At 36.3% G+C, this 23,647-nt stretch overlaps 1 protein-coding gene across 2 annotated transcripts in view; it reads right to left on the reverse strand.

The window, feature by feature from the left end:
- Nucleotides 1-23,647, reverse strand: part of fer (fer (fps/fes related) tyrosine kinase) — a 42,145-nt gene that overhangs the window by 12,123 nt on the left and 6,375 nt on the right. Inside the window, exons 2-16 of one of the 2 annotated variants that reach the window (XM_084113313.1) lie at nt 20,621-20,905; nt 20,258-20,431; nt 20,073-20,172; nt 19,078-19,261; nt 13,425-13,562; nt 12,891-13,010; nt 12,560-12,682; nt 10,756-10,945; nt 5,999-6,094; nt 5,689-5,892; nt 5,401-5,523; nt 1,982-2,038; nt 774-889; nt 534-628; nt 264-387 (exon numbers count right to left, since the gene is read on the reverse strand). In XM_084113313.1, the coding sequence (XP_083969439.1) occupies nt 264-387; nt 534-628; nt 774-889; nt 1,982-2,038; nt 5,401-5,523; nt 5,689-5,892; nt 5,999-6,094; nt 10,756-10,945; nt 12,560-12,682; nt 12,891-13,010; nt 13,425-13,562; nt 19,078-19,261; nt 20,073-20,172; nt 20,258-20,431; nt 20,621-20,830 (2,054 nt within the window). In that variant the 5' untranslated portion in view covers nt 20,831-20,905. The remainder of the gene's footprint in view (nt 1-263; nt 388-533; nt 629-773; nt 890-1,981; nt 2,039-5,400; nt 5,524-5,688; nt 5,893-5,998; nt 6,095-10,755; nt 10,946-12,559; nt 12,683-12,890; nt 13,011-13,424; nt 13,563-19,077; nt 19,262-20,072; nt 20,173-20,257; nt 20,432-20,620; nt 20,906-23,647) is intronic. The other variant, XM_084113314.1, reaches the window with a different exon arrangement.

Here is a 23,647-nt window from a genome sequence, read left to right on the forward strand (position 1 = left end):
GCCTCCTCTATTTTAAAACCCACCAGACGCCACTGCTACTAATAACTGGAGATACATAAGTAGTAAAACATCCAGATACGGTAATGAGAAACAGGAGCAATTGTTCATGAAAAATTCACAAAAACTGTCCTGAAAACAGACAGTTTTGGTTATGCAAAATATTGTATATAATATTGTTTACATTCTTTTATTTTTAACCGGACAAGTTTTTGTTAGGATAAGGTGTATCATTATTAAATCTGAAGCTTTTCAGTTTTTCTTACCTGTGTATGCAGTTCTTTAGCTCCAGGTACGCCATTCCTCCAGCAGCGTCTAAAGCAAACTTTACCAGTTGCTTTGTCTTAAGGTCCTCCTTTTTCTTTCTTAAGAATGATAAAAAGTCCCCACCTATTGAAAAATGGGAAAAATGTAAATGGGCTACAGATGTGCAATAAATTAAAAGAGACACCAACATCCCAAACAAGTATTCGACAACTTTTAACGAGAATGGGTTTCAGTGGCTAATGGCTGAGACGAAGATCCAGTTTACTGACCTGTAACAAGTTCCATTACTATGTAAATGGGCTGCCGTTGGGTACAGACGCCTATTAACTTCACAATGTTCGGGTGATCATATTGCTTCAGGATCCTAGAGGTGGAGAAAGCATAAATGAATATGGACATGACCACATTATTTCATCACTCATTATTATTTTTAGGAGAATGTGAACGAAGTGACGTTTGAAGAATGAGGAAGTATGACATAAAGCATATAGCGGTGAATGTGTCTTCACCTGGCTTCTGAGAGGAACTTTATCTTGAGGTCTTGTGGTAGATCTTCCTTACAAGTTTTCACAGCCACTGGGGTTTTATCTCGCAGCGTTCCTTTAAAAACCTCACCAAAATTTCCCTAAAAACAACATTTGTCCAAAAGCACTTAGCATCTTATTTCATATAAAATAATAAAAAATACCAAAAAGAACAATGGCAGTTTTTCTAGACATGCACCGTCCGTAACATGGCTTTCTGGACATACACCATATTAATAGTACTAGTGACGGGTAACTTTAGACGACTAATTATCCAACACACTACTTGGTCGACTAGTTTTGTGTTTGTTTTGCTGTCATTTTTTAACAGACCTGTCAACCTAATTAATTGTGAAAATATGTAATTTTGCACAAGGTCCTACCCTAGAAATCCTGGCTTCATAAAAGGGTTAGTTCACCAAAAAATGGAAATGCTGTCATCAATTACTCACCCTCATGTTGTTTAAAACCCGTAAGACTTTCGTTCATCTTTGGAACACAAATGAAGATATCTTTGATGATATCTAAGAGCTTTTTGTCCCTCCATTGACAGCTATGCAACTACTACTTTGACACTTCAAAAAGTTCATAAAGAGATCGTAAAATGTATCCATATGAATTGAGCGGTTTAGTCCAAATTAAGAAAAGATTGAATTTAGGCTTTTATTCACATATAAACATTCATCAACGCACACATCAGTTGTGGTAAACCAACAGAAGCTCAAGCATGTTCGCTTGACGTGCAAGAACCAATGAGGTTCATTCTCGTGTGTCAAGCAAGTTCGGCTGAGCTTCTGTTTGTTCATTGATTAATGTTATATGTAAAAAATACTTAATGAACTTGGTCTTGATCTCTTAATGGTCAAAGTGGTAGTTGTGTGGCTGTCAATGAAGGGATAGAAAGCTCTCAGATTTCATCAAAAATATCTTCATTTGTGTTCCGAAGATGAACGAAAGTCTTCCGGGTTTGGAACAACATAAGGGTGAGTAATTAACGACAGAATTTTTTTTTCTGGGTGAACTAACCCTTTCATTTCTTTCAAACTAACTACTGACCCCAAACTTTTGAATGGTAGCGTATGTATATCTTCATCAAAGTCCCATGGTATTACCATCTGATCACTGTACCATGGTACAACCACAGTATTTTTCTGCAACAGTCTCAAACACAAGCACAATGGATGTGGACTTACTTTGCCAAGGAGTTCTCCAAGAATGACGTCCTCATGATTGAGAATCCATTTCTTATCCTGAGCAAACAAACAACAATAGCAAATTATCTTTCTGACATATGTTCATTAATGAACTAATGACTCGTGCAGAGACAAACATAAGAGAGATGCTGAGCGTCCTGTGGGTCAGTCACTGTGCTACTCCTCTGATGAATGATAATGATGCAATTATCACCTCATTCTCCAAAAGCACTCGCCTAGACAGAGACATACTGGGATATCTTTTGAAGATCTCAAAAAAACTATTTTTCTTGTGAAACCTCTACTTTTACAACATTCTTTGACACTATTGTGATAACAGCAATTGAATACACAGAGATATATGTACACAATCCATTTATCTATGCAAAATACAAACTCAAGGTAATCACACAAGGTAAATAAACCAAAATATTCCTTAAAAATGCCCCTATTATGCTATTTTCAAGGTTCCTAATTTTGTTTTGGAGGTTTCCTACAATAGGTGTCATGGTCAAAAACACTTTAGTTGTCTCATAATATACATTGCACATCATATAATTTCTCAAAGAGTCTGAAAACGGTTCGTTCGGAGATCCAGTCTCTCTAAACCCCTCCTTTTCAAGAGCCTAATCTGCTCTGATTGGTCAGACGGCCCAGTTGTGATTGGTCTACCGCGATTGGTCTTACAGCGCGAGTCGGAAACAAAACCTCTATGAGCATATCTGAATTTCAGCTCCGGATGCTTCTTCGGTGCTTGATACACAGTTAAACGAATGATGCTGTTGGTTTTTTAGTATAAATTCCAGCAGGATTCCGTCCTCATCCTTTTGAAATGCATTCAAAGTGGATTCGCAGCGCTGAAAACATCGTTGTCTTGTCATGTCGACATCATGAACCAAACTCTTCCAGGCCTCAGCTACAACTACAGTGTTTGATGGTCAAAGTAGATATCGTTCACGGGCAGCCAATGAAAGCTATAGGCTAGAATTATGCAAATATGTTACATTGTTACACAAGTATGTAACAGTAAGTGAGACTGGAATTGCTGGTGACCCGTTTCAACAGTTCAGAATCAATTCTTTCTTTTAGTATACAAAACTTCATTTGTCGTGCACTTTGATCTTTAAAACTTTAACTTTAAAACAGCTATATTGCACACTGCATGAAAGGTAATGTTTTAGACAATTAAAACATACACACAAAAAGAAAAATCCCTTTCTAAAACCTCAACACATTAACAGCAGTGGCAATGAGAACAGACATTTACCTCAACATTGATAATAGCATCAATTAAAGGGCCATTACTCTAACCGTCATGAGGATGAGTGACCTGCAGTATTGAAATTAGCCTGGAAAATAATGCACTTCACTCAACATGCTTGAAGCAATGAAACAAGCAGCAGTTTCTGCATCAAAACTGGAATTTCTGGGTTAATCGGGCCGATTTTGGTCCCAATTCTCCCCTTCCGACAATCCTAGGTAAACTCATGATTATCTTGATGGTTCTACAGATCATCTTATCAGATTTTCCTGTGGTGGGATGTGTGTTAAGAGTGACTGAATCAACTCGGAAGAACGTTGGAGCCACACCATTCTCAAGTCGTAAATATCCAACATGTTGAATATTTACAATCAGAATTTCTGTTGTGTGGCCAAACAGAAAGCAAGCTGACGAAAGACCTGTCTCCACAACTGCACCCTTACCCTTTTCTTTTTTCCCCCCACAAATTTTCTCTAAAAAGCAGTCCACACACTAATATTGCCATTTCTTCTTGCCCGTCATCCGCCATGTTTGTTTACTCTAATGTCACATTTGACCGCGAGAGATTTTGCAAGATTTCATGTGTTCATAGTCAGGACTCTGCTTGTTTGCGGATGGAACCTGTTAAGTGTGTGGTGTGCTGTCTTGGTCACATCATGGCACTCCACACACTAGAGGAACCAACAAATTATTTGTTATTTTTATCATCATGTTTATGGTCTCTCACATTTTGAAAATTAGATAAGATTTTAAAAATCTTTTAGTGTCGGGCCAGGCTCGAGTTCAGCTGTAATGATGTAATTTCTGTAATAACAGCCCAGTTTTCACTCATTTGCACTTTTTTGGAACAATAAAGTCAAATAATAATAATAACATGATCAACAACATTATTATTATCTAATATTAAAATGTTATAGAATTTTTTTATAATTTCCAGAATGTTCCTCTCTCAAAATCTGATAAATTGAAACTGTGGCAGGCTATTACATTTGTATAATAACCTAGTATGGTTAGAAATGCTTGGAATTATGCAAATGTGTGGAAAAATAATTGCATAAAGCAAGCCAAACTCAGAGAACCTCAAGATATGTTGAGTTTGTGAGGACATATTTCAGTCCACTCTGGCCCAACTAAAAACACCACATTATGAGCCTCATGTTTGTTTGGAGTATATGAAGTAGGTACACTCATGATTAAGTGTTTGGGGCTAGTAAGATTATTTTAATGTTAATGAAAGAAGTCTTTTATGCTCATCAAGACTTCATCAGTTTCACATGATCCTTCAGAAATCATTCTAATGTGCTGATGTGGTGCTCAACAATTTTTTTTTATTATTGTCAAATTTGAAAACAATAGACAGTCCAACAGAGCAGCATATATTTGAAATATAAATCACTTTTAACATTATAAATGTCTTTATTTCCCTTTTAATTGAACGTTTAATGCTAAATAAAAATACTAATATCTTTTAATAAAAAACTCTTACTGGGCCCAAACTTTTAAACAGTAGTGTACATGCTTCATATGTAATTAAATTACAGTTTAATAATCACACATGACCATATTACAATTTCGATTTTGTCAATTAAATGTGCAGCTCTACACAGTCTGAACATATCCCAGCATTCACAGGGGTGTGAGAGTGTTTCTGGCATGCTGCAGCAGAAACATCACCACTATTATGATTTCAGTCAACATGTTCGGATGGAGAGCTTTACCCCGTCATCAAAAACCCATCAGAGGAACAGCATGGCAGGTAATCATCCGACCTGACTGATACACACACACACACACACACACACACACACACTTCCCGGGGGGAATCCAGCCAGTGTGCACCACTATCAAGAAAGGAGTCTAAAGCGAAAATTTCTAAACCACTACGATCTTTTTTCATAGCCAAAGAGAAATCAAAGCACACACAGGACTTTACATCAGCAGGACAGGTTGATTTGAGAACTGCACTGCACGACATCAATTTAATATCAAATGTAGTTGCACACGTTAGGGGAAATGAGCAATGTACCCTCTGAATTTCTGCAATAAGGAACTTTATGGCTTCATATTGGAAATACAGTGATAGCCTCAGAAGTGGGACAGCAAATGACTACTGAGAGCAGAGCAGCTTGTTAAAATGAAAAGAGACACAATGTTTCACCTTTATGACGGGGTTCAAGAGCACGACCCCAGATTTCTTGGTGATGACTTGTTTAGTCGTGTAATGATGCTCTATGAGCTGTGGGATGGTGGGGAAGCCAGTGCCTTCAAATCTGTACTGATTCTGCAGACAAAAAGAGGTAAACTCAAAATAAATTAAAATAATTACTTGGTGTATTTTAAAACAAAACCAAATATAGTAGAATTTTTTCACTTCACTTATTTAATCTGACACAAATTAGAAAAATGTATTCTTTGAATGAGACAACTTTTTTGATAATGTACTCACATCAGCAAACTGAATGATGAAATGTCTGCGCTGTCCGTCTGAAAACACAGACAGCACATATTCTCCAGGTTTGCCGTGGCTCTCGCGCACCAGGAAGTCTCCCTGCTGCTTCAGCAGCTCCTGGGCCTCTGTCCTGGGAATGGCACCGTGATACCACTCCTGCTCGCTCAGCGGTTTCTCACTAGTGGGTATCACATCGAAAAACTGAAGAGGGACAAAACCCAGGAGGTCAAGCAGAGAATATGACAGGTCAGGATAGAAATGAGGAAGTGTTGATGGAAAAAGCAGCAGACTCGGTTCTGAAACTTACTGATGAAGAGCCCAGTACAGACTTGGGTGAGCGGATGATTCCAGCGATGGAGTGTCTGAGGGTGTCAAACTTTGATACCTTGTCTTTGCTTTTATCCTGAAATAAAATGTACGTGTCCATGACTAAGTTGTAATGAAACGGTAAATCAAATCCTTGTGCAAGTCTAGCAGAAAAAGTATTAAAAACGTTTTTTGGACATGGTACAGTGATAAAACTATATCTTTATAGACCATTACTCACATTCCATAATAATAAAACATTGTACCATGTTAACCCCACAGATTTTTACTGTAATATGGTACAGCCAAAGCACTGTTTTGTAAGACAAAAAATCATACACTTAGTGTTCAAGTATATTTGGATGGATATATTTGAATACAAAAGTAAAAGAATTTAACAGACATATTTTTAGAAAAAGAAAAGAAATCTCATTTACAATCCCTGCAGTAAAAGTTTTAATTTTTAAAAGTCTTAATAAATCATAATGTGCAGCAATAAAAAAATAAAAAGCAGCAATAAAACTTGAGGACACACTGCCCTCTTCAGACAGCTTCAACACCAGCAGCATGTCAAATCAAACTATACCTTCATATTACACAACAAAATGCACATATATCTTGAAATAAAATCACAGCATGCAAATAATATTGTGTTGGGGTGCGGCTGGGAACAATCGGTTTAAGAAGTCAAAATTATTGTTAGTAATAGCAATTGTTGTTGTATGTAATTGATAATCTCTGATCTGATTCATGTGTTAAATCAGGGTTTCTGCAGGTAGATTTAAAACATTTAAAGACCAAGTGAAGAAAATGTCAGGAATAAAGTGAAGGGAACACAACATGTCAAGGGGAGAAACACAATGAGTTAGCAACACAAAAAATACATATACTGCAAAATAGTTTTTCTTGATGGTCTCAGTACTTTTATATTGTTTCGCAGTGCAAATTTCTAAAGATTCTTAAATCAAGATACATTTACTTGAGAAGTAGAATTACATAAGTGTTACATTCCTGTCTTGTTTCCCTGCTTTTGTATTGTAGGACTTTTATTTTGAAGTGTATTTTCTGCTCCCCTTGTTTCAGTGTTTCACCCCTGTGATTGGTTCCTTGCTACAATGTTTGTTCCCATAGTTACCCTTGTTTGTTTCCATGACGATTAATCACCTCCACCTGTCTCTTGTTAGCCCCTTGTTATCTTGTGTATTTAAACCCCAGTATGTTCCCATGTCAAGTCTTGTCCTACATGGCTGTTTTGTTTGTGTCCTTTATTCTTGTTTTTCTGGTGCTAGATGTTCTGCTCCTTGTGTTTTTTTTGGTTCTTTTTTTAACAAATATTATTACTGCAATCAGATCCTAACCTCCAGCATTACAAAAAGTCTTGTTTTCTATGAAACAGATCAAAATGAAACAAGTTTCTGATTACAGTTTTTTACGATTGCTATGACAGATTTTTCAATACTTTTAACAATTTTCCAAAACTCTTAACACAGTTAGCACTACACCCGTCTGTGTAAGCTATACTATTAACACATTTCTTGTTGCTTTAACACAAAATGCATACAATTAACACAAATTTAAAATGCTTGAACTTATTTTACACACAAGCTCAAACAAGAACAAAACAATGTATTTTTACTGCCAAATTTACCAATGCTTTAACACTGTATGTCAGAACAGAAAACACCATGTTCTAAACCTAACCTTACAGGCTAAAGTCAAGGTAAACAGCTGCTTATATTGTGAACTGAAACACAAATATATCCCCTGTATTTTATTCCATTGCTAGTGAGAAAAAGCTGATTGAAGTTATGCAAATATGGGACAATGTGGCATTCCACCATTCCCGTCTATAGTCACAGCCTGGTTTGACGCCCATCAGAGGATGATGTCTATTTTCCTTGCCCCTTACTTCTCTTTCCTCAACCCCCATTGAGGAGCCTGGAGATGAAAGGTTTTTGACCATAGTCCACAGGACCAAATGTCCCTCCTGTATGCAAAAGATGCTGCATACCAAGACATCACAGCTGAACACTGCCAGGATAAGGCATGCCAAAAGATTCTTCCCATGCCTTGCCAGGGAAGATATCAGGTGTGATGAGAACATGTACAAATGCGGAAGACTGCGCAGATTAGAAGATGACGCTTTTTCTGTTTGTATATTTTGTATTTTCACATACAGTAATACTGTAAATGGCAGCTATATTACATATTTTTGTTATCTTGCAGAAATGTCCTGTTGCAAATAAAGCCGTTACTGCAGCAATTCTGTCTCTGTCTTCTTTTTTTCATAAACCATACATTCTATAAAGCTACTCTAAGAAGGGGCATTTATTTTGTTGTATTGAATTTCTGATGCAAAAAAAAAAAAAAAAAAATGCATGCATTTACATTACAAACAAAACAAAAATGTAGAGCAACTTAAAAAAAAAAAAAAAAAAAAAAAAAACTGCAGTGCAAAACACAATCTATGATCAATACAATATACTGTCTATTGTATAAAGGCAGACCTGACATATAAAATAATGCAGTTTCTGTAATTTCAGCTGATGATAGTGTTTTTTTGTCATTGTGTTATGATTGACTAAATGTTCCTGTTGGAAGAGAACATGTGTTAGTGTTTTGAATAATTATTTGATTTTGAAACATGTTTGCAGTGTTTTGTTAGACATTGTGTATTGTGTTAGTGTATTATTGTATTTTGAAAATAAGTTTTGGAGTTTAGTTTACAATGTGTGATTTTGAGCATGAAATTAACCGTTTTGCCAGTTGTGTGTTTTAGGTGTGTTGGTGTGTTAAGAGTTTAGGAAACTTGTTAAATGTATTGAAAAAACTGTCATAGCGATTGTAAAAAACTGTAAAACAAGAACAAATATCTGCCAACGGGGTCAGAAAAATCCTCATTGACAGAAATTTGTTTTTGTTTCAAGTGTAAACTCACTTATTTTTGTTAAATTTCTCAGAAAAACAGACTTCATATCTTCATTTTGCATCTCAGCTAAATGTAGATAGTTGTATTGGAACATTTAGATATTTGAATTGGAAAACAAGACAAAATTTTTTTGCCGTGCATGCAACATTTAATGCCATGGCTTTAGGAATTTAAGACTTTCTGCTCTGATTTAAGACCTTTTTTAGGCCTTAATTTGTGGAAGGGTGAATTAAAGTCCCCCTGTGATGAAAATCTAGTTTTCAATGTTGTTTGTATGTCTATGTGGTGTTTTTAATATGCTTTCAGACAAGCCATGTACAAATTCATAACTCAACACCATAGCTGAGTATTTTCTCCTTAAAAGTCCAGATAGAAGCCATACCGGTATATTTTTCTGTTGATATGAAAAATTTTGTAAATTTAACAATATAGTGGATGAATTGTGTATATGATGTATATTATGATATATCATGATGAACTATATGTCTTTCTATGATGTTCAAAACGTTTCTAAATCTACAGATACTGATTTTTAAAAGGCAGACTGAGATGGCGAATGGGAACATGGTTTGTGTAACATTAGCAACACATTATTAAAGATAACATTAGCTGTTTGATAACATAGTCAAGCAAAAGGCTAATCATATGAATTACCGTTATGTGTCTGACGTTGTAAAGAGCGATACCATTGTGCAGCGTTTACTACAGTAACTTGAGTAAAAGTTGACCGAGTGGTTCTCTGAGCGGGTTGACGGCGGGGCTAATTTGCATATTCATTGATCCGTGTATACTAAATGAAGCAAGTGTGTAGAGTTACATTCAAGCTATTTTAAGGCATGAATAATTTTTTTTCACAGGAAAAAAACATTAAAATATGTCATTTTGGTGATCAAAGATGAGTTTTAAGGGATACAATTATTGACTACGAGGGACTATTACTTTTTAAGACCTGCATAAACCCTGTAAACGATATGCCCGTATGGCAGTGATTATGATTTAACATACATTTCAGTGAATATTATTCCCTTGTATGACTGGCAATTATTAACAGTCTTAAGTGTTACATTATTTAAAATTACTTGATTTGAAATGTAACATTTATTTCATGTTTATTTGCCTAGACTACTGACTACACACACATTCCTTTTGAAACGTATGCTTTTGATTCCTTTTAAAAGTATATCTATAGTATATTTATAATTATTTTTTAAATATATAGTAATTAGAGCAAAGAATATATATATTATAGAGATTACAAAAATTACTGAGATTTTTACCACCTACAATATGCTACTTTTTTTGTGTGTGTGTATGTGATATTTATTTCCTCATTGTTTTGTTCATATGACCAGGAAAAAAACTGTTGTAAAAAAACTGTTGTTACTTTGTCATTTACCACTGGGACTTTTCCCCAACAATTTTTGCCATGGCCAATTTTGTCCTGAGAACTTTATGAAAGTCTGAAGCATAAAGGTTACCTCCAGAACAGGAAGTCATTATTTATAACTAGTAATGACCCCTTCAACTTTTAGGTTTATACATTGCAAAGCCGCTGTGCAAGCAGCTTTAACCTCGACCATTCTGCAACTGAAATTAATTTACCGTCACAAAAAACTCGTCTTCTATTGGGGGGATGTGGCTAATATGAGCTCAAATGAGAATGAGCTTGGATACACGTCAAAAATCCACCGGAAATAGTACATCATCTGGGCACCTCTTGCATACCATTTTTAATGTGCTCTAATTTGAGAGGCACAAATTCTAATCTCTGTGCTCTTTAATAAGGAGATAGTGTGCGAATTGGGACGCAGCTCCAAGCGATGCCTTACCATTGAGTTGACGGAGCGGGCGTCCTCTTCGTAATTGACGACAGGCGGTGGTTCTTTGCCCTCGTTCTCCTGCATCTTCTGCTCCAGTAGTTCTCTCTGTGCCGTGAGTTTGGCCTCCGAGCAGCGCAGCAGCTGGACCGTCTGTCTCAACTCCTCCAGAGACTGCTTCTGACAGAGTAACAACACCACACTGAAAAGAGAGAGAGAGATCACAGTGTTCAATCCACAATGAATGCATCTTTTTAATCTCTTTTTAAGGATTTTTTCCAGATGTTATGTCAGAGGCAGACGCACTGTCAAGTTAATTTCTGTAATCAATTTTACTACAAAACCTCCACAGTTGACCACTGTTTAATCCTATAAAGCTTACTGTATCATTTTTCATATGCAAATTTAAAAGGCCTCTAAATTATTAACATAATCAAAACTTTGCTGGATAACCTGTTGCATACAATCTTCTACATGCCTTCTGTCATCTAACTGATATTTTCATAGTTTTTAGCAAGTAAAAGATCGTTTAGTATAATTCTAAAAATGGCACGTGTCTTTTTTTGTCAAATGTTTCCCTATTTTTATTTTATAAAATAAACGTAAGAATACTTTTTATATTGTTAGTTATATTTCAAGATGAACAATACATAATGGACCGAAGAAACTTGATTATCCATTTTTGTTTTTATTTTTTAGAAAACTCATAAACATGAGTATCAAATATGATACATCAAGCTTTTAAAGAACATGTATTTGTACTCAATCATCATTGGATTGCATTGCATTCTCTTTGATTACTTTTCAAATGATCAGAATTTCATCAAAAACTTCAGTTTGGGCCTCTCAATAAAATAAAGGTGTTTTTTTTCCTCTTCAAGTGTGAGTTCCATATTTTTACTATATGAGCCATAAAAGCCTGACGTATCAAATATGATATGCAACCCTTTTAGATATTTAAACATCTTTTCTGACTATTATTTCATCAGGCTATACAGGGTTAATAAATGAATGCAACTAATTAGCGAAGTTAATTTTTTTAACCGTTAAGCCATTTATTAAATTTGACAAGTCCCGTTTCACATGCAGACTACAAACTTGATTGTCATGAACAATGACACAATTAAATTGTACGTAAGATTTTACGTTAACATATGTTATGATTAAATATAAATATAAATGATTGCACACATCATGCCAATTCAGCCAGCTGAACTCAATGCTGAAGTAGTTCAGGTGTAGAGCTGAGCAGCAGTGCGTCTCATTTCAGTTTGCAGAGGTGATTATATCAGCATATCTTGTACTGGATTACCCAGCAGACCTTAAAGAATGTGCTGAAGCTGGACAAATCCTCACCCATCCAGTTCACTGAGCTCCATCAGTCCGAACCCTTTCATCTTCACAGAGGTGCTGAGGTCAACACAGAGCGCTCTGCTCAGCCTAATGAATCTCTATGGAAACACTTGAGTTCTCCACACTTCACTACTGCATCCATTGTTATGGCTGACATGAAGAGAATGACCATGAATGGACATTCATTCAAATAATGGATTCAGTGAAAAAAAAAAACTGCTGCTTCACACTGTATAACTCCTGAATTAAAAAGTCACAACTAGTGTAAACTAACATGGACATTGACAAAGAAAAATATGATTTCAGTTTCTGAATTTCTATCTTGATTTTTTTAGCATTGCTTTTTAAATATAATTATCTTGTGGCCTCCTTGGAAGTTTGCCTGGTTGAGAACCACAGGTCTAAGAGACGACATCCCAAGCTCATATCATTTTTGTGGTAGTTAATACTTAATTTTTCTTACTCAGATTTCTTCTCATAGGTTTTGGTAGATTCCTCTATTTTGTTCTCCAGGTCCAGCATGAGTTCCTCTTTGCTGCGCAGACTTTGCTGGGTCACGAGCAGCTCCTCTGAGGTTGACTTCAGCCTGAGATCAGTCAAACACACACCTTTACCATTTTAACTGCCGTATCATGTCTACCACTTATGACTGGTAAAAATCGCTGTTGGTACAGAACATAGAGACTTTGGAAATAGCTAAAACTCATCAATGTTCAACTAATGCTACCAAGCAATTATGCAAATTTGTATTAATATGTGATCTATCTTATGTGACTGAGAAATTAGCAACTCACATGGCTTGTAAACTGTCCGCCGTCAAATTATTCCACAGAATCTCATTTGCTTGAAGATTCTCTGTTTCGTCTAACAGCGTTGCATCAAATTCTACATTTGGTTCTTTGTCTTCTGGTAATCTGTTGAAATAGAAATGGTGATGTCAGAATTATTGGACACATTTCTGACAAAGAAATATTTTTAAATGCTGAAAATATATAGTCTATTATTTACAATATTATTAATACAAAAATACAAAAGTACATATTAAATGTTTAGTTGTTTTTAACAGAATTATTGATAGCTCTTGACAATAATTCTTCTCATAGTCCATGCATAAACAAACAAACTAACAATGAGCAATATATTTGTTACAGAATTTATTAATGTAGATTTATTAATGTTTTAATAAATTATTATTAATGTTTTTATTAATGCAACTAATGTAGTTAACTTATGTTAACAAATGGAACCTTATTGTAAAGTGTTAACAAATTATTCACTCCTTTAAAACATTGTAATCAATTCGATTTTTCCCCCCGCAAGTGCCTTACTTATAAACTTCGATGAAGTTGTCATACTCTGACAGTGGATCGATTTGGTCGATGGAAGTGTGTATTTCTTTGTGGACCTTCACTATTTCATCTGTTAACAGGCTGGTGATTTCACTGTACTCCTCCAGAATCCCCTTACTAGAATATAAAAAAATAAACAGTAAAAATGAAAATCATTGTTTGAACATTTATGAATGAGCCATTTCATTAAGATGTTGTGCATGTCAAAGCCATACTTAAATTCATACCTGAACGAAATTTCTTTCTTCTGCTAAACACAAAATAAGATATTTTGAAGAATGTTGGTAACCAAACTTGTATTCATTTCCATTTTATGGAAGTCATTAGGGCCCATCAACTGTTCGGTTACCCGTATTCTTCAAAATATCTTCTCTTGTGTTCAGCAGAAGAAAGAAATTCATACAGGTTTAAAACAACTTGAGGGCAAGTAAATGATGAAATGATCTCTAATCCCTTTAAGGTTAGAGATTTGAACAAATCTATTACATTTCTGATTAGGTAAACTAAAATCTATTATTTATCATTTTTAAAATGAACTAACAGCTACACTAGTCAGTGGTTCTGAACATAAAACTATTTCCCTGAATGTATGGCTTGTTTGACCCACACTGAATGGTCATATATAAATCAGTGGTGCTTTCTAAATCAATCCCAGAAGGCTCTTGCAATTGTTTCCTTCATGTGGATTAACTTCCACATCAGATTACTGCAAACTCTGTGATTAAAAAACAGCTTAGGAAAGGAAAAAACCCAAAGAGACTTCTGTTCCCTGCTAATCCTCTGACAGCTATGAGATATTGGATTGAGGCTACAGCATGCAGTAATGGTTCTGGTGGTGCTGAACTGGTTGCGCAAGGTCTATAACAAAAGATTTAAATACACGTGGCAGTCCAAGCATTCACAATAACCAGACACAGTACAGTGGGAGGACTGCACTGCCCTCCACAGTTGAACGGGAAGCCATATTCTCACTTCAATGCTGAAAATGTAATTTCTACATATGAAGCAAAAACACCTTAACCTGATCAAACACAGCAAATCATTTATAATGTTACCAATAATCTCCATTTTAAAAAATGCCGTTCTTTTAATCTTTCAATTCATCAAAGAATCCTGAAAAAAGCGCATCAGTTTCCACAAATAAAGCATCAGAACGGTTTTTAACATTGATAATAATAAGAAATCTTTCTTGAGCTCTAAATCAGCATATTAGAATGATTTATGAAGGATCATGTGACTCTGAAGACTGAAGTATTAAGTAGCAATTCAGCTTTGTCTTCACATGAATAAATTACATTTTAAAATATAATAAAATTGAAAACAATATTACCATTTTTACTGTATTCTGATCAAATAAACAAAGCCTTGGTAAGCAGAAGAGACTTTCAAAAAGATTAAAAAGTAGGTGTGTAACAATATATCGCAATACAAAAATGCATCAATATGTATCGTGGATAATGACAACGTATTGTGTATAATTCACACAAAATGAAATTTCTGTGATAAAAAAATTCAAGGTTACAGAGTTTTAGTCTCAGAACTACATTAAACTACTATATATAATGTTGAATATAATGTATAATAATGCAATGGGAGGATATTTGTGGGTCCTAATAATGCCAAATGTCATTAATTTAAATATATCTAGCCACCCCTATTAAAAAGTCTTACCGACTCTAAACTTTTTAATTGTGTTGTAAATGATATAGTTTTTTAACTGTGTATCTTCAAATACACACTGCCATATGAACGACTGTTAAGTAATTACACTGTTTCACAAACCTTAACTAGACACAATTTTCTTCAGTTCTAGATGGAAATGACTAAAATTTAAGTTTCTTCCTTCACCTAGAAAAGTAGTTCTACCTCAAAAGGACCATTTAGACAAACTCACAGTTCATTGACAATATAATGTGCTTTGGAGTTTTACTTTTGAATCCTCTGGTATTTATAGGCTTAAATTGTAAGAAGCATTATTAGGGGCCAAGCACCGAAGGTGTGAAGGCACTTATTGTAATCATTAGTATTGTTCTTCTGTCCCTCTATGGCAGCCCATAGAATCATGGTAAAAGTTGTGAAATTTGGCACACAGACAGAGGACAGCTTAAACATTAACCACAGCGATTTTGGAGTCTTAGAACTCAATCCCTCTAGCGCCACCAACTGTACAAAGTTGCACACGTTTACGCTAATAACTTTTGTACCGTCATGGCTAGAAACAAAATTCTTTTTTCCTCTGATTCCTTGACTCAAGATGAAAAATGTCCCCGCCATTTTGAATTCTCCTAAAAACTTACTTTTTCTAACTCCTCCTAGACCATTGCTCAGATTTTACAAAAATCTACCAGACCATGCCAACAAAAAAACATGGGAAAAAACAAAGTTCTCAGAATAACTTGCAAATAAATTCTACAAAGATCACGCAAAAGTGTATGTGAGGCTATATCTCTGAAACGCTTAACTGTAGTCAGACCAAACTTGAGCTGAATCCGAAATCATCCCCTTAAACCCTCAACTCAAAAATGTCCACTATGGTTTCAGACACCACAAACCAAACCATAGTGGACGTTATTGAGTGCACTCATAGGGGGCAATTTCGGAATCAGCCTTGGTGTGTGTTATGACAACCATGACCTGAGGATACCCGCACATTTTGGCACAGAGCCACCTAGTCATTAGGAGATATGAAAAATTGCTATTTTTGCTTACAACTGAACAATCTGGCCAAAAATCACAAGACTGGTCCCTTTAGATTCGGAGCGGCATACCAAGCTGAAAGATACCCAATTTTACCATGTCGGCGATTTTGAATTTTGTTGTGAAATGTTATATTTTACTAACTCATTGGCATATTGTTTCAAAACTCGCAATTTGTCTTCGACACAATGCCCTGGAGGTACTCAAAAAGTTTCAGGGCAGTGTCATCTTGTGGTAAAAAGTTATATTGAAATGTATTATGAAATTAAGGCGAGACACTACAGGTGAATAGGGTAAAATTTTTAACTAGCAGATATCACCATGAAACTTTCCCAGCTGATTACCTACATTAAGATGAGAAAAAAAATGTATTACAAGTTTTTTGTAATTTAATATTTAAATATGCAAATTAGGCAATATCTAATTAAATATGCACTAATTTGTATACATTTTAAAAAACGAAATCTGAGTATTGGATAAAGCCAGATTAAAAATTATTTTTTCATTGTGTTCACATATTAGATGGGGAAAAAAATACAGAGGGATTTATGGATATCTACTTTTGTTATCCTGTAAATCAGAATATACTGTCAATAGCCTTAAAAAAATTATTTTCGCCATGTTTTTTGGAATAAAATGTTATATAAATCAGGCTAGGAATAATATATTTACAAATCCCTCTGTAAATGTCTTCATAATATAACTAGGTACAAGACTGGAAAGTTTGGTGTATATCGGTGCTACTGAAGTGGAGATTTCGGACTTGGAGTATGAGAGAAAAGTCATTTTGAGAAAACGGGCTTTAAAGATTTATCATCAGCCAATGAGATTAGGGCTGGGACGGTATGGATTTTTTCTTACCGCGGTTAAAAAGCAAGAAATTCCCGCGGTATTGCGGTAAACCGCTTTAAACCTCAACCCCCCTCCCCCAGTTTTTTTTTCTGCGACGTTGCGGCTGGAACAACAAACAAAGTGTGTCAATGATAATCTCAGGTAGTGTTTATGTGCTTTATTTAATGTTAAAAGCATGCAATGTGACTTTGAATATCGTTTAGTGCTCCAGCTTTGTAGCTGTAAAAGCAACAATGGATAATTCACCTCAGATCTTGAAATTAAACAAATGGAAACAAGAACGTTCAAACTGTGAACGTGTATTCTTTGACAAATATTGTTTTAGTAACTCATAGCCTATGTATTTTTAATAATGTTTAAATGGTGTAATATTTGTGAATTTGATTATGTAGCCTACTTATCCATTTTATTGCTAGTGCCGTCAAGATTACTCTCTGGTGCTGTGCACTTGCCGCGACTCCGCGAGGGTTGACAAATGCGGTCTTCACGTGAGAGAATTGTGTTAAATAAGCACGTGCAATTAAAAGCTGAGGTCCTGCTTTTACTTTTTTTATTTATTTACGGTGCGGCTTGGACGCGGCGTCCGTCGAAAATAGACTAGGCGCCTATCTTTAGCGAAGCGGCGCGGAGAGACGCTTCTGAAACGCGCTGCGTCGTGGCTGTTGTAAACACAAGCATTGACTAGAGTGGGCGCGATCAGCTCCGGTAGCCGCGTCGCAGCCGTAACGTGCCACAGAGTGTAAATAAGGGGTTATAGTCAATAGCCTACGAATGGAATGTTATTATGTGTCATGAAACAACTTGCAAACTTGCGAAAGGTCGGATTTGCTCCATCTTTTGATAAGTTTTGTTTAGAAAACCTTGAATCCATGTAAGACACAATGTTATTAGACACAATCCATGTCATTAGAATCAATGAATCCATGTCATTAGACACAACGTGAACACATGTGAAGGCCAGTGTTTATTTATTTATTTATTTATTTATTTTTTGCGGTGATGACGGTGACCGTCCCAGCCCTAAATGAGATTGCGCATTCAGCCCTTTTACTTTCGCGATTGGTTGCTGATAAGAAGGAAATTACCATATTTGGATCCGACAACATTGTACAGTGAAGAGAGAGCTTTCCAGCGGTGCCTGTGATGACAGAGAGCAGACAGAGATCGCGGATCGGCGGGATGATTTACAACGACAACTTTTGTTGAATTTACGCGAAATCTACAGACGCAAACAGACAAAGTTTAGTAAAATAAAGACCTAAATGTGTATTTCGGACTTTTTTTCACAACAGTATGAAAGAAGACATGTTATTGAAGACAAATATCCAAAAATCTTAAAATTGACCAGTAAACAAAAACAATGTTTTTGCCTGCCGTGTCTCGCCTTAAAAAACACTAATAGCTTTTGATTAGTTTAGCCTATTGTCATGAGACTGGTCTTAATAGATCCCTTGGATCATACCAAAAAAATCAATACCAATTCCAAAAACATTATGTTTTTTGTTTTTTTTAACTACTTTTTCTAATTGTTCCTAGACTGTTGATCCAATTTTCAACAAATTCGACTATGCTGGCAAAAAGTTATGGATTTCATATTAATAGGCAAAACCGTTTTCGTTTACCACCAGCAAATTTGATGGCATGAAGCCAAACTGCATCTGAGGCTGTATCTCTGCAAGGTTTTGGCATATTGATACCAAACTTGGTGTGTATCATTTCCACCCATCACTGAACACACCAGATCAATTTGGTGTCGGCACCACCTTTTGGTCAAACGTAATAAGCAATAAACGGAGCAATTACAATTACTGTTTTTGAAAACTGATGGACAGGCTAAAATGATTGTCTGTGGTAATCAACATGTGGCATGTACTATAGACATGTAAATTTATGCATTTAGCAGATGCTCTTATCCAAATCGACTTGCATTGCATTGAGGGGATATATCTGATCAGTTTGTTCATTCTCTGGGAATTGAACCCATGACCTGGTCCTTGTTATTGCTAGCACCATGCTCAACTGTTTGAGCTAGAGGAATGCCTAGAGGATGAAATAAACCAGAAGTGTAATCTGGTCCACTCACAGTGCATTGATCATCTCCTCCTGCATCTTCTGCAGGGAGTCCAGCAGCAGAGGCAGTGCAGTCTCATGGTGGTGCTCCTGATGTAGCTGCGCGCTTTTCACTGCCAGCACATACTGGTTGTGCAGGTTATGCAGCTTCATGGTGGCTTTGTCATAGCGTTCACGGGCTTTCTCTGTCTCTTTGCCTGCAGGGGAGATGAAAGCAATTGTGGCGGTGAGATGAAAGTCAAAGGAGAACTCCTCTGAAGGCTAATGTTGTGTTGTGTAAGCCTTTGAAAACTGCAGATTTGTTATATGAGCAGCTGTAAGTAGTGGTCAACCGATACTGGTATTTACTGTTTTTTTATTGTTTATACTAAGATCCATTTTTTTCTAGTTATGTCAAACCACTTTAACCACTGCAAGGTCAATCTTTGTTGTCAAGCTCTAAAATTATGTTGGGTAGACATTATTTTTGGGGTAAAAAACTGTAATCACAAATGACTACTACAGTCTAGTAAATTAATTGTTGTAAAAATGTAAACCCTGAATAACATTCAGATATTGAATCTTCTGTAATTCATTCTGTAATATTCACATCTTGCGTGTTACATCAGATCCCACCACATCCAAAAGAGACATTTTTGGAGCTTGGTTACATATTGTTTATAATGAGGAGGATGCTTTGTGATATGAAACTTGCAGGATGTTTTAATGGTACAAAGATCTCTTACATGTCAAAAGATCAAGGAAAATTGGATTTCTCACGTCATGACCCATTTGAGGGCACTGAGCTTTGGCATTTATCAGACTTGGGACAGTCTAACACATTTACTGTCGTGTGTATGCACTCTCAAGTGGCCAAGACTGCAAGTGTGGGTATTGGGACAGACCCTAACTTAAACTGTTCATGCACTTGACAGACTCATTAAAACAGGTTCATAAGAGTCATTATGGTGTGAATTGGACATAATCGGTTTATTATTTGAGAGAACAGAGGATAAACAAACACCTTACCTTTTACAATGGCCTCCTTATATTTGTCTCTTGCTAAAACAGCATCCTTAGTTAACTGCCTGTAGGTGCATTTCAACTTCTCAAGATCACATTTGGTTACCTGTGGGGGACAGAAGCCAACTCAAAACTGATCCATCAAACTGATGCTCCCCGAAACGGCAGTGGTGATCTATACAAAGGCTCACCTTGTTCATTTCAGACTCGATCTGCTGGTGGAGGCTTTGGTAACTCTTCTTCACCTGCTGCTTGTCTTTGATCATCATGGTGAGGCGGTGGAGAGGCCCCGAGTTGAGCTCCTCAGCGTGACACTTCATTATCTTGCTCAACTGCTCTGTCTGCTGCACCATGTGAGTCCATGACTGATAACAACAACCACATGATGATACAAAGCGATAGAATAAGAAATGAATGTGAGAAACAAATAAAGAGATAAAGAGATTGAGATGGCAAGACAAAAAACAGAGAGAGAATGTTGCAGGTACTGAGCATATAAAAATCATAAGCATCAGCTACCCATAATGCAGCGGAGAGGACCAGAAGGTCGTTACCTTGGAGACACTGCTGACATAGTTGATCTGAGTAGAGTTGTCATGCTTGTCCACCTGCTGGCTGATGTTGAGCAGGAGCGATGCATATTCCTTGTCGCTCTTCACCCGTAAGGTCATGAAGCGCTTCACCGTCTCCAGCAGCTTCAGCTCCCAGTCCTGCAGCTTCATCAGACCCTCGTGGGAGTTGCGCAGGTCCTGGCCAAACCCCATCTTACTCGCAAGGCACGCTGTCTCTCTCTCACTCAATGAGGTGTGCCGCTCAGGTCTGCATTGTCACTGCTGCTGCTGAGAGAGGGTATTGGTAGAAATAATGACTGGTTAGTTGAAGGGCATAAACACATGTGCCAAGCTGTACTCTTTGTATTCATGCTTGTTTCAAATGGTTTTGATAAACTTTTATTAAAAGTGTAATAAAAAAATAAATGTAATGATGCTAAAACGTAATGTGGCAAGCAGGGCGAGGCCGAGAGCCGCGGGAATGGAGCGAGGGCGGTGGCGCAGATGCTAAAGATCGTCACCTGCGCGCCAACCCGGTCTCGAGTCTCACGGAAGGAGGTCCGGAAGGATAAAAGAAGGAGTGACGACAGTGCAAGATGAGAGAAGACCAGGCCTGGCCTTTACATTGTGTTTTGTTTATGTTTGTGCGGCAGTCGTCTAGTGAGGGGCTGCCGCTTTACTTTCTTTTTGTTGTTGGTTTATTTTGTGATTAAAGTTGTGTTGAACGTTTGCCAATTCCCCCTCCTTCTTCCCTGAACCTTTAATATTGTTACATTGTTACATCAAGCAAAAAGTAATAGCATATTTTTCTTAAATGATGAATACATGTGCATCAAAAACAGTTTAAAATGTATTTTTCAAAGTGAACAGTTTTTATACATGATGAATGATTGATTAATTCATAAATATCATTACAATTTTGGAGAGTCACACCACATTATATTTTACAGCCTTAACTAACCTTGTGTTGTCATAAAAAAGGTCAAATTATCTGATATTTTAAGTGAACCCAGCAGGGGTCCTCTCTATAATATCCTTTCCTGTTTTCATTCTGCATGTTGGTCACACCACATGACTTTGATATGGCAGACATTTTGTGCCAAAATAAATAAATAAATGCATTTATTATGATTAATAAATACAAATGATAATGCCAAACTTCTTAAATAAATATAATTATAATATTTATATAATAAATATAATTATAATAAATAAATAAATAAATAAACGCAATAATGCTTTTTCAAGTAAATAAATAAAGCAAGCCAAACAACTTTTCTTCTCTTTTCAAAAGAGGCTTTTATCCATAATGATAGTTTCACCATATTTACATGATATATTATATATCTGGGTCAATTACATGACTCTCACATTTGTTCAGATGTATTAATTTATTCATAAATAGGCCTACATTAAAATGCTATTCATGTTAATTTTTTTTTTTTTGTCAAGATAAACAACTGTTATGCAAGTGAGACTGTCACTGGAATTACTGACGACAGTTCAGAAGCGGTTCTTTCTTTTGGGAAACAATAACTTTATTTGTCATGCACTTTGATCTTTAAAACTTTGCAGACATTTTACATTCAAAAACAGCTATAATAATAATAATATCCGAAAAAGCACAATAGGGGCACTTTAAATGGGAAATTCACCACTGATAAAATAGGCTTTCAATGAAACGTGGCTGCCAATGCAGTAGAAAGGCAGAAAAATAAATCTTGCTACCTGACTAAAGAAAAAAGGCTGTCGTCTTCCTTTTGCCAAATAGGTAGAAAAACAACACCCATAATGCACCTGGCATGTTGCTGTCTAAGGCCACTCCCAGTCTGCTCCTACTGATAGGCTTGAAATATACCACCTTCAAATACCGCCTTACTTGTCTAGGAAATACTCCTTACCAAGCTTTTAGTTACAATGGTGTCAACTTGTATTGTTCCCGGGTACACAAATTTAAAGAGTAAACGTTTATCGGGAAACTTTTGGTTTCCAGTGAAGGATCCAGTGCGTTGTAGGCAGTGGCTAAAGGAAGAATCGTAAATGGGAAAACACTATGACTAACTCTACTGTGACTTATCTTTCATTCACTCTAAATCTTTGCATGCAAATAAAGAGACATAACAAGCAAGTTCAATATCTTATTATCGAGAGAAGGCGAGACTGATTTCTGGCAGATAAAATGGTAACACTTTAAAGTAATCTTCCGTAATTTGTGTAATACAACCGAGAACCGAGTGTAACAGATTATCGAAAAAATACAATTTGTGACTTGGTTTAATGAATCGGTTGTTCACTGGATTTTGAGATATGGGTGTTGCCCTAAAAAGTAGAGGCAGATGAACGTGAGCTTGTAGGGGCGGGGTTTAAATGGACTAAATGATTGGAGAAGACCATGTGTCACCAGAGAGAAGTCTGACGGTTTCACTGGAAGGTCCAGTTATAGGCAGTGGCTAAAGGCAGCAAAGAATCATAAATATGGAGAGAATGCAGAGAAAATTCTGAAGAACCTCCACGTTTGTAGATGCCATTTCAAACTGGATGACTACAAACACAGTGTTTTATACCAAACCGAGATGAAGAAACCTTAAAGTTAATTAGGAAGAAGAGGAATGGGGAGCACCTTCTGCCCAACCCCCCAAAGCAAAATGCCATTGCGTGCCAGTAAGAAGGGTGTTGCCATAGTATTTTTACCCAAATGCTGTTTAAAGAGTAGACAAAGAAAGTGCAATACAATTTTCTGTGATAAACCTACTCATAAAATAACAGTTTTTTTAATAACCCTTTGTCGATCAGACTGTCTCTGGGCAGGAATACATAAAATGTGGAAATACAATCTGTAGTTTTCACAAAAGCCCTAGAGCTAACAAAACACGTTTGGCTTTCGTGAAAACTACAGACTGCCCTTCCACAGTGCGTCGGAAGTTTGTCAGTCTAGGTAACACATAGAAAGAGTATACATTGTTAATTTACATATACTACCGACATTATAACTACCAATAATACAAAGCAGGTTATAATTTGGCGAACTTA

This window comes from Abramis brama (assembly GCF_963993115.1).
Source record: "Abramis brama genome assembly, chromosome: 5".
Lineage (NCBI taxonomy): Eukaryota > Metazoa > Chordata > Actinopteri > Cypriniformes > Leuciscidae > Abramis > Abramis brama.